Source organism: Protomyctophum parallelum (genome assembly GCF_964188405.1).
Source record: "Protomyctophum parallelum genome assembly, chromosome: 8".
Taxonomy (NCBI): domain Eukaryota; kingdom Metazoa; phylum Chordata; class Actinopteri; order Myctophiformes; family Myctophidae; genus Protomyctophum; species Protomyctophum parallelum.
In genome coordinates this window covers 14,144,868-14,157,276 of record NC_139703.1, presented here as the reverse complement: position 1 = coordinate 14,157,276, position 12,409 = coordinate 14,144,868, and the positions used below count along the sequence as shown (strand labels likewise).

General features: G+C 41.3%; 1 protein-coding gene across 1 annotated transcript in view; it reads right to left on the bottom strand.

Annotated features, from left to right (window-relative positions):
- Nucleotides 1-7,823: 7,823 nt before the first annotated feature.
- tmem88bl (transmembrane protein 88b-like) overlaps nucleotides 7,824-12,409 on the bottom strand; it is a 7,564-nt gene continuing 2,978 nt past the window's right edge. Inside the window, exon 3 of the mRNA XM_083771693.1 lies at nucleotides 7,824-8,152. Coding sequence (XP_083627819.1) covers nucleotides 7,925-8,152 — 228 coding nt within the window. The 3' untranslated portion in view covers nucleotides 7,824-7,924. The remainder of the gene's footprint in view (nucleotides 8,153-12,409) is intronic.

Here is a 12,409-nt window from a genome sequence, read left to right as displayed (position 1 = left end):
GGTTATGCCCCCGGTAGGTACAACCAAGCCCGGCAGGTTTCAGGTTAGAGGCCAGTCCAAAAGCAGCATTGCCATCAACCATTAGCAGTAGGATGGTTGGAGGAAGATTTGACGGATTTATGCATTTGTCATACATATGAATGGTGTTTTTTTTATTCTATGAAGTCACAATATTTCGATGAAATGGTTCATGAAAGTCTGATCAGTGTGTTTGATATCATTAACAAACAACAATGTAAATATTATACATTTTGGGGAAAAGTAATTTTCGTGATATGCAAATGTGGGCATATTCAATATATATTAAGCTAATTTGCATATTCAAATTAAGTTTCAGAGAAACTTGTAATACAAAAAATGACCATTAGGGTGTTTAGTTTTCTCGAGGTATTAGCACACATCTTGAATTGATGAGAATTAAACATATTTCCGCATCTAGGATTTCTTAGGACTTTTAGTATGTTATTCTAGACACCTCATAGAAATGATATCTGTTGAAAAAAATTCTCTTTTAATTAGTCTGTCTGGAAATGCTATTTTGCCTGGACTACAGGCCATTGTGGAGAATTCCGGGCACAGGTTTGGAATTGGCATCCAGGGAGTGTGTGTGCACAGTTTGGCAGCGACCAACGGTGCTGGAGATTGAAAACTTGAATTACTAGTTACTTTGTAGATTTTGATTATTATTACAAAACATAAATTAACCACTTCAGCCCTATATTTCAGCCTTTGAAAATAGCAGATCTACAAAGATGAAAATATGTTTATACATTTGAAAACTTGAAATGGGACATTCTGCACAATGACTACTTTTTGTACTTTTACTCAAGTATTTTTTTTATTCCGGACTTTTACTTGTAACAGAGTATTTATACACTGCAGTATTGATACTTTTTTAGAGAGACAGACAGTAGGCTGACAGGAAATGGTGGAGAGAGATGGAGGAGTGACATGCAGTAAAGGCCGTCGGGATCGGGAGTGGAACCCGCAGCACACTGCCAGACTCGGATTACCGGCCAAGGTGCCTGGACCAGTGAGCGGAGGCCCAGGCCTGCAGTATTGATACTTTTACTTAAGTAAAAAATCAGACATGTCTGACCTGAGTGGTGCTGTACTGTACTCACACTGTACTAGTACTGTACCTGTACTGTACTGCAGTCGTACTGTACTCATACTGTGCTATACTGTACTTGTACTGTACTGTACTCTTACTGCGCTCGTACTGTGCTCGTACTGTATTCATACTACAGTACTGTACGCATACTGCACTTGTAATGTGCAAGTACTGTACTCTGTGCTGTACTGTACTGTAGTACTTGTACTGTACTGTATTCTACTCCGTAGTGTACTTTGCACGCACGTATTACATTTTTTCCACCACTGATGATATAACTACAGCCTTTCCTGAAAGCTAGAAGCCACCGCATGGGAGTTGAATTAGAGCCATGTATAAACTAGTGAAAAGCCAGAGTTTGTCCAATGGTTCCTATTTTCATGAGCCATGATGAAAGGAAAGCCGACCATGAAAATTTAATACCCCAGGTATTCAATTAGAACATTTTGAAAGAAATGAAGAGACAATTGAGATCTGCACTGTGGTAAAGATACAATGTATTAAGCCAAAAATGTAATAGATTGAAAGAGAAGTGTGAAGCGACAGGTCTATTTCCCCCATGTGGGGGGCAATGAGAAAGGCTTGCTCGGCCGGTTGGAGGAGGCTGGAGGGCAGATTCTATTGTATTCGAAGGTTAATTTGAGCTGGCAATCAGTGGAAAATCACTTTCGGGTAGGCAGACGGAAGTGCAGATCGAGAATCATTGTAGAATTTGGAAACAGAAGGTCGTCGCAGGACGAAAGATTATTGCACTGCTGGGTGACTGTGATTGTGAGAGGGAAAGAAAAACAAAACAAGATATCTCCAAACAGCAATTCAGAGGGTCAAGCAGTGAGAGCACCATGCCAAGGCAACAGCTGCATATCTCTCCAGTGGCTATTAGGGGTGCCCTTATTTCTCAATTGACTGTACATATTTTCATAGAAATCAACAAGGCCATTAGGCCTAAATTCTCTCATTTTGTTTTCATGGGTCAATAATGGAGGGACAGTCTCTGTTTATGTCAGAGTATATTGCTTCAGTCCATAGGTTGTGCGTACCAATTCTTCCTCAGACTACAACCAAATCCTTGGAGGATAGAGATTGAGATGAGACGTTCCTGCAGTTCAATGGTTGTGTTCTCAGCTGATTGCTATAGTGCCCTCTTTGGGCCAATCTGAGTAAAATTTGTCCATTGCCCGTTTGACATGACTCTGCCAGTCTGCAATGTTTGCAATGATTGGGCAGTTATGCCTGACTGGAAATAAGTTCTAACTCAAACCACCCCGTGCTCCCCACCAATCAACGGACAGGTTTTCCGTGAATGGACTATAGTCAGTAGTCTGCAATGTAAAATCTCTCTGCATTGCCAAGGGTGCTTTGAATTTACCAAGGATGCTCTGGCACCAGAGAAACCCCTAGATCGGCCGGCGCCCCTCATGGCCAGAGCTGTGTAAGTCGTGGGTTGCAGCAAGATGCGGGAAATGTTGTTTCTATATTCACCAGTTAATCTCATTTCACTGTAAATGAAAGCAAACATAAAACTTGAATTACTTAGTTGCTGGATCACGTACATTGGCTTTACTCTATTGTTCACCGTATTGTTCACCGTATTGGTCGTTTTAATAGGACATATATGTTTAATTAAAATGAACAATAGGGTGCCTACCTAAAACACAATTTCCAGAATAGATGAAAGAAACAAGCCAGCTGTGGACTCAGCTGTCTCTATACTTCCTCAAGAAGACTTGGGGGAGTATGAAAAATGAAAAAAATGACGGGGTGAAAAGAGAGCGAGAATACTACAATAACTCATTTTCCATGCCAGAAAATTGGGGCGGGAGGGGAGGGGGGTTACAGGAGTGGGAAATGGAGTGAGAGAGAGAGTGTCATGAGTGCCTGCGAGAGCAGGGAAGAGAGAAAAAGACAGAGAGACAGATGGAAAGAGACGTAGTCACACCTGCATTTGTTTATCATCTTGGTTCTCTTTGGGGGTTTTTTCAACATGTTAAAGCTTAATGGCATTGTGGCATTTATGGCATTTATTTTCAGCATTTCACCAATATCATGCAAAATATAGAGTTTGAAAGGAAATTGATGAGGAGGGATAGTAGTGGACAAAAACTGAGTAATGTAAAAAAGTTAGTTTAGCAACAATAAGCATCCTGGTGGCGCTGTAAGAGGACGGTGTGAAAAAAGGTTCTTCCTTCGCTTCCAGGGAGTGTGCATGTAAAGTCTCACCCGAATTCTTCAGATCTGCCTTTTATAGTGCCACTATGAGGCAGTTTTTTTTGCATCACGCAAATCGGCACATAGTATCTCTGTAGTCATGTGATAAACACGGATCTGTCACGTAGACTCCCTATAGAGTATAGACTATAGAGCGTACCAAAATCTCCTTGAGGGGGCGTCAACATATGTGTCACGTGGTAGCGGCCGCCATACGTTTACATTGAGCGACTATCCGGTGTGCTTGCATATGTTCTTTTTTTAAACTGACCTCAGCAGGTCACGTCGAGGGAATGAGCCAGAAAACGTCCTTGTAAGGTATTTGGGCCCAACGTTCTTTCTATCCACCCTGGTGTTGGTTCACTATGTTGGCGCCAAGAACGAGCTCAATATTTACAAAAACATACCACCGTCACTCTATTCTGAGTGATGTGGGCTAGAGTTTAAAGCCCACAAGAATGGCGCCGCTAGCTTTTCAGATGCCGCCCTCCTCTTGGTGACGTACACGTTTTTACACCCTAAAGGGGCCTGCATTTCACATCTGCCTTTTATAGTGCCACCATGAGGCTGACTTTTATAAAACACATTTTTACGTATAATTATATTAAAGAGTTTAACATGTGTTTATGAGTTGACAGTACTTCATTAGACCCCTTGGTGTGGTTGTTATGTGCAATGATGTCTTCCCAGCTTCCCTTTGTATCATCCCCATCTCTAACCCCGTCCCCTCCCCTTTATCATACAACAGCTGTGGGTGTGGCTTCAGTTCAGGTGGATCAACACCCATCACCACAAACAGTCAAACCAGGCATACTTAATGACCTGGTGGGCATGTCCACATAAAATGACGTTTTAACAAATACTGTACACTATTTTGAAAAAATAGTGTGATTTCTGTTAATTCTTTCACCCACATTACCACTAAGCCGAGGAAGAAATACTTTACGTTCAACTGGGGAAACTCCCCCCCATCAGTTGAAGACTAGACTAGAGAATTGACACATGGGTGAAAAAACAAAAAGTGTTACAAATATTGTGGGAAAAAAAATGTAGATAAAAAAGAAGAAATGTCACCCCTTTCACTGGCCTGTTATAGCGCCACCAGCAGGTTGATTTTTGCTAAATCTATTTTTGAAACAAAATGCCTGGGCTCCCCCAGAGTTATAGTGTCGAGTGTCCTTGAGCAAGACTCTGAACCCCAAACTGTTCCCGATCTGCAGGTTATTGCCTTGCATGGTTTCTGTATTCTCCCACAGAACTAGAAACTCAAAGAAAACTCAGTCAACTCAAATGCAAATAAATAACACATAACAACTAAACAATAAACTGTCATTTTAACTGGTTGTGTCTGGTGTGTATTTATTTCAATGTGTTTGCATTTTGTGTGTAGAATATAATATACAACATCGCACACACTGTCTTCTGGTGTGATTAGGTGAACATTTAACAGAAACTCTGAGGTAAAGGTTTTAAAGGATCACTGAATCGAATAGCCACCCTGTGAATGTGGTCAGCTGACAACAATGTCTGTGTTATGATCTGTTTGATGCAGTGCAGATAGTGGCTGGTGAGCTTGGGCGCCAGATCGATGACAACACCCCTAATGGTATTTCTCCAGAGTACTCTTGCATGACACAAGCAGTTAATTGGATTAACAATCCAACAAATTACGATGACTTGTTCCAAATGGGGTGTCCTCATCAACCCTCCCCTTCCTGCCAAAAGATGTCATGTCACTGCCTGTATGACTACCTAGGTAATTAGCACGGCAACATGCAGTGGAGGTGAGATTTGATCTGTGTTTGTGTGAACAATGAACATCTGTGCATTGTTGACGCAGAGGCTTTTCCTTTGGGCACTGTTGTCAATGAGCCCAGTACAGTGAACACAAAAAGAAAACACACAAAAATCAAAGCAGTTCCAAAACAAACACACGCACGCACGCACGCACGCATGCACGCACGCACGCACACACGCACACACACACACACACACACACACACACACACACACACACACACACACACACAAAGTACTTACCGGTACATACACGTACCGGTAAGCTAAAAAACAAACACACAAACACACTATCAACTCAAGCACAGATGCTGTTGTAGAATGCAGTAAGCCAGTTGCTGTCAGAGAGACTGTATACAATCTCTAAGCAAGGTTTATGGCTGCCTACAGTATAGTCCCACTCCCTATATAGAAAGAATACATTTTCCAGGCGCTTGGGTGATTAAGGATTTAGTGAAAGTGGTGTGGCTGTGCACTCACCGCATCGTTAGGCTGAGGCAACTATCAGGAAAATGATGGGAGGGAGGGAGAAAGGCAGAGATGCGTGGTAATGCGTCTGTTATTTTGAGCAAGGGATAGTGAAATTCGTTTTTGTGCATAGATGGGAACTATTCACAAAAACGAATTTCACACACCTTTTGATGAAAAGACAACCATCCTTATTTATTTCTGTGATTAAATAATTATGAGTTAAGAATACACAAACAAACAAAAATACCTGGTGGCATACAGTAAATAGAGGACTGGGCAATTTATTAACGTCAGAAGTGAAAGACGCAAGCAAAGGAAGAGCTGCAACAGGCAACACGCAATAATGTTTTAATTTGTATTATTTATTTCCTATAGCATTAGAATGTACCTTCACAACTAATGTCACAACAATATATTGAGAAACCTTTACAATGACTCACACAATTAATAAATAACATATACAAAAGCAATCACAGAAGATAACTTACAATGCATCTACTGTACATGTGTCCTGCCACTGTACTTTATCACCTCACCTATCACTTTATCACCTCACCTATCAAACATTTTGTTATTTTGTTGCTCCCCTACTGTCTAATAATAGGAGGCCTTAAAATATCATTGTTTTCATCGTATTAATATGATTATAAGACTTCTTACTGTGTCTACATTTAAGCCAGTATGTTCAGTAAGACATTTTCATTTGCATATTTCATTATGCTTTTAATGTAAGATTCACCACTTTAACAAAAGGAAGGCCTGAGCAGATCAGAATCATCAGATATATATCTATTTGATTTTCTGCTACAGATTAAACTCATTAAAAGTAATGGAAGCACAAGACAAAAAGTAAGAATAAAAAAGTATTCACATTCATGAATTTATTATCTAGCCAGATATGAAAGTTTACACACATGACATTTCAACATCAGGTTTGCCTGGTAGCTCAGCAGGTGCACAGGGTCTCTGGTGCTCAGAGTTCAAATCCAACATACATTTTGTCTTGCATGTCTCTACTCTATCTGCTCTTGGTTTCCTGTCTCTCTACACTCTGCACTTGCATTTCCAACATCATCAACCAACACATTCTCACACCCAGGTCGTACTACGGTGACGAATTTGACAACATCTGACGTTTGACACGACGGCATATTGACAAGGACAAAATGATTTATGATTCCAAGCCTATCGGTTTGCAAGTCAAACAGCATTGATTTGGCAGAAGCAGACATCACACTGCTCGGCACAGGCACTCGTTCAGCTAGCACATTGCTTGGTCGTGCCTCACAGAGATCAAGTCCGCTTCTGATGTCTTAAAGCAGGGTTCCCCAATTAATTCTCCTCAAGGGCCATATTTTGACTACGGTACCAGGCTGGGGGCCGAGTCGGCACGCGCAAGGTCGAGGTCTTGCCCTGAAATTAATGTTCAGGGCAAGACCCCATTTGAAAAGGACCCCCAGTTTGACATGCAGAGCTAGGCTACTGACCCCAATTTAATGCCATTTATATCTGGGACCCCCCCCCCCCCCCCCTCAGATATATATGGGAAATTCTTCTGTGGGTCATTTTCTGACCTTAGTATCTCAGCAACTGCACTGAAGTGGTTTGGGACCATCTTTCCCCAAATGGATTAGTAGGGCTCCTCCTTTTGTCACCTCTACCCACATCGCAGCGGCACAGATGACAGACTGTTTTCTACACTTCTAATTCTGTCACACACACAGAGCAGCACATCTCTACATGCCTGACTGACATAGATTTGATGTTTACGTGTTTACTTGACCGCTTTTGTGTGAGCTTCCATTACTTCCAAAGAATTGCATTATATTTTTGATATTGGGAAGATGGGAAGAGAGATAGAGAGAGGGAGAGATAGGAAGTGAACATGCAGGAAAAAAGCACATTTCACCCACATTAGTATTAACCTTGCCAGTGCTTGGTACTGAAACCTGAATACGCTGATCGACGTGACGCAAAGCGACACGTTGTCAGTGCAATAATCCTGGCAATATCAGGCAAGCTGATAATGCGTTCTGCTAGTTTAATATGAAATAATCAACATGAAACCCCCCCAAATGGTTTCTTTTAAACAACCCAAAAAGGTTTTATGGTTATATTTTGTCTAATCTAAATATACAGTAAAGTGGTGTAGCTGCTCTAAGAGCTGCTGTGTAAGGCTTCAAGTATATCATAAATAAGTTGTTTAAGGTTCTAAAACTAAGCAAAACGCCAGACCTTAAAATTGCCAATGCACCTGTGCGCAATGAACAAATTAATTAATGTAATTAACAAGAATGGAACTTATCCCTGACTGTTGACCTCCTCCTGACACCTTCAGACCCAGGCGCGGACATTGCCTGCCCAGTCCAAGATCCGTCCACGGTACCAGGCCTTTGTGATCGGCTGAATAAGCACTAAGAGTTGCAACTTTCGAAGAAGCCCACAGAAGATGGCAGCTGCCACAACCACCAGTGGTGACATCATCACAAACCCCAGGATAATTAGGGCGGAGCAACTGTTATCATCAAGGTAATGGCAGATGGCTGAGGTAGAGTCTAGGACCTAAGAGGAAAACAAAGAAAGGGAATCGTATAAGAGACAGCCACTATAATCATGCTGTATGGCTATAAAATGCATAGGTTTTGTCAGAGAACTAAAGCAATGTTTGCAACTATGCAACTATGTTTATGAATAAATAACGTGTGCATTTGACAGTACGATAATTGATTATGAAATATGAATATCATATATTGTGTGTGTGTGTGTGTGTGTGTGTGTGTGTGTGCGCGCGCGCGCGCGCTTGCATGTGCCTGCGTGCATGCGTGTACATATATACTGTACATCACATGGTTATCCGAATTTAACCATTTAGGCCTAAGGCCGATTCTAAAAACGCCTCTAAATCCTGACCTAAGGTTTCTGAAAAACATCAAATATTTATATAGCAGCATCAAAACAATTACATTTTTGAATACTGTAAATACTGTACAGAACCCAAATATGGGTTCCCGGCCTGAGGGGGTAAGATACCAATATGGGTTCCCGCCCAAAGTGGAATTGGGTGGCTAGTAGGGTGTGACAGGCTAGTAGGGTGTGACAGGCTAGTAGGGTGTGACAGGCTAGTAGGGTGTGACAGGCTAGTAGGGTGTGACAGGCGCTCTTCTGGTCTCTCACTGAGATAAGAGATACGAAACCGCTCAGAACAGTCATTAAACCACTGAGCTGTCAATCATCTGTGGCGCTTGGCAAAAGGAAAGAGGGGAGGGTGGATGGATGGATAAAGTGGAACACAGACAGACAGACAGTGAGACAGACAGGCGAGGGATCAGAGTGTACGTAAGACTAATGATGACTGAAAGGGAAGTACACTAGACACACACACGCACACGCACACGCACACACACACACACACACACACACACACACACACACACACACACACACACACACACACACACACACACACAATTCAATTGATGATCCAAATGTAGTTCCACCCAAATAGCATTAATTAATTCTGCATAGCATTCTTCATCAGAAGATATTTCAGGAACAACTTCACCACCCACATACCCTGACCCTATAGCACCCTATAGCGCACCCTGTTTAGCAACCACATTATTTAATGCTAATTAATTGCACACACACACCATGAACATGCTTAAACATACTCATGCAGATTAACATACATTTGCATACACTACACGCACGCACGTGCACACCATGCTTTCACAGAGTACATGCATGTTTCTCACTTCCTCCTCAGCATGCTGTCAGTGTTCCTGACCTGTATACACAGATTCAGGCATGTGATCAGTACAACACAACTGTTGACTGACATGCTCCACTGTATTTAGTAAAGTAAAGGCAAGTGTATTTGACCACATCCATACCCTTATCAGTAACACTTTCTAGGAAACCCATGTGTATATATAGCCTACTATATAACATAACTGTGGCTCTCAGACATGATGTCAAGAACCACCAAATTAATATGTATTTTGTCGCGGACCCCTTATAGAAAATATATTGTGCCACAATTGACCCCCATACAAAATGTGTTTCGTTAAAATGTTTCAGAAATATTCTGCATTTTTCACAATGTTTCTAAATAATTTGAAAATAGCAAATCTACAAGCTCATGTATTACAATTAGGCCTATTACAATCCTTGCAACACATATCTGTGTGTCCAGAAATTATGAGGTATATTATGATACTTGGCCTCATTATAAAATGTTTTATAATGTGTTGATTACTGTTATAAAGAATTGTGAATTTATGTGAATATTTATGAGTGCTTAGCTGCCTACAACTATAATTATAGTGTTTTATTTAGATTATAATCTATTATAAGTATGTTTGTACCTACTGCATTATAGATATGTGCTTCATAGAAGGTTTATGTTAACTATAACACAAAATCAATACAGAGTGGAGCCCTTGGTGCAACATTTTACTGGACTGTTCAGAGCAAGACAGCCAAGGTCTGTCGCAAAGCACCACCTTTATGAGTTGAGGAGGCAAGGACATACATCCTGCCCTGTCACAAGGTGAATCTGAAACCTATACTGCACGCCAAGGACAACAGCTGTAGATCTTTACAATCTGACATGATTACAAGATGAGTCAGCTCCATCAATTTGCAAAGACCACCAACAGAAGATGATGAAGATACCATTCCTTTTGCATATACCGTAGAGCTGCAGCAGCGCTATAGGATCTGTTAAGCCTGAATATCAATTCAGCTCTGCAATCATTTTCCCATTCTCAGAGTTAAACTGACACTTTAGCAGTATAGCTGCAAAGTTTTAAGCTGCAAAGAATAATGGGTATAAGTACCAGGAAAAGGTTTCAGGTGTGATTTTATGCCAACATGAGTATGACTCATGTTGGCAAGAACATTGTATCCCTGTGGCGACTGGGTGTGTTTATCTGTTTAGTCTCTAATAGAGGTCAAATGTTCCATGTATCTACAGTATGTCATTCTTAACAAGAACAAACCCTGCCATTGTCTAGAAATGTCAGAGGTTTGACGAATGGAGATGGGTGGTGAAAATTGCTTTATGCAAAATTCTTGTTATAAAACTTTCATGTTCAGACGTCTCCTCTGAGGTTCTTGACAAATGTTCACAAAGGTTATATAGTTTTACGTCACTATTTCAGAATTGATCAAATCTGATTTGTGGATGTTCCAGCATGTTTGACATTTTGGAAATAATTGAAATGGTTTGCTGCAGGCCTAGAATCATAATACAATTTCTAAAGGTAAGACATTCTTTGCATGTTAACACTTACATGGCAAGTGTTTCCAAGTAATCTGATTTCACCTAACAGCCCAGTCCACAGGGCTTTTATACAGCATGGCGTGTCTCAACATCGCACACAGTCTTACATGTGCGCACGCATGCACGCACACACGCACGCACGCACGCACACACGCACGCACACAGGCACGCACGCACGCACGCTTGCACGCACGCACGCACGCACGCACGCACACACAAACACACACAGCCTCTGGATTCTTTTGTTTTTTCCTGATTAAAGGGGATTAGTTACTCTACAAAGTTTACACCACTTAGCATATTGCCATTTATTTTGTGTATACCAGATACTTAGCAAAATCTATGTTTCAGCATAATATAGTATTGATGCCCAGCAACCTCAATATCAAAACATAATGTCAGCTAAAAAAAAGCTTCTCATGATAGTGAATTTGTGCTCATCTCACTATATATTCATCATCCTCACAAAAATCATAATAATCGTCATAATAATAATCATCATAATAATTGTATAGTCAAAATCATAATCATAATCTTTATTTATAGAACCTGAACCCAAAGTCCTGAACTAGGAGAAGGACAGAAATGAAAAGCAAAACAACAACAAAAGACAAACAAAACTAGAAATGCACTCTGTCAAGCTGTCAACTTCACAGAGTGCACACAAGTAGGCCATGAATGGTCTACTTGTGCCTACTTGTTACCTCTGACTCTTGTCAACTTACTATCCCTCCTCTATATAAATCCGTTCAAGATATCCATTAGTAATGGATATCGTCGACTCCGGGGGTGCTTGAGGGCTGAAGCACCCACTGACACAATAGAAACCCAAATAGCACCCACTGACTGAAGGCTGAAGCTCCCCACCCCCTGGTCATTTTGTCACATAGGCACACAACTCTGCACCTTTACAGGGGGGTGCCTGTTCCCTGTTCACAGAACAGGTATTCAAATGCTAATATGGTTTCACTGCTGCCAGTGCCAGGTAGACTATAAACCTATTTGCGATCCACAATGGGGAAAGCGAGACTCAATCACCTTGCCCTGATAAACTGTCACAGGGTGTGTGTGTGTGTGTGTGTGTGTGTGTGTGTGTGTGTGTGTGTGTGCGTGTGTGTGCGTGTGTGTGTGTGTGTGTGTGTGTGTGTGTGTGTGTGTGTGTGTGTGTGTGTGTGTGTGTGTGTGTTGTCGCTGCCCCCTGGTGATCGCTGAACGGGTAGGCTAATAATACAGCAACCGGCCGCTTTGTACCAGTCGCTGGTTTGTTTTGGAAGACAGCAAAAAGCAAAATGGATATAGCCCGTACTATGCCCTAAAGTCTTTTTCAAGGCAAAGATAAAGTAATTCAGAAGAAGCCACTGCCGTTATAAGAACTATTCGCACCTGCCCATTACAATGGTTTTAAATATTTTTCGTTCCCTATATATAATTTGAAACTCAATTTGGTTACGTCATCCACATATGTCAGTTCTTACACAAACATACATAATAATAGGCACACAACTCTGCACCTTTACAGGGGGTGCCTGTTC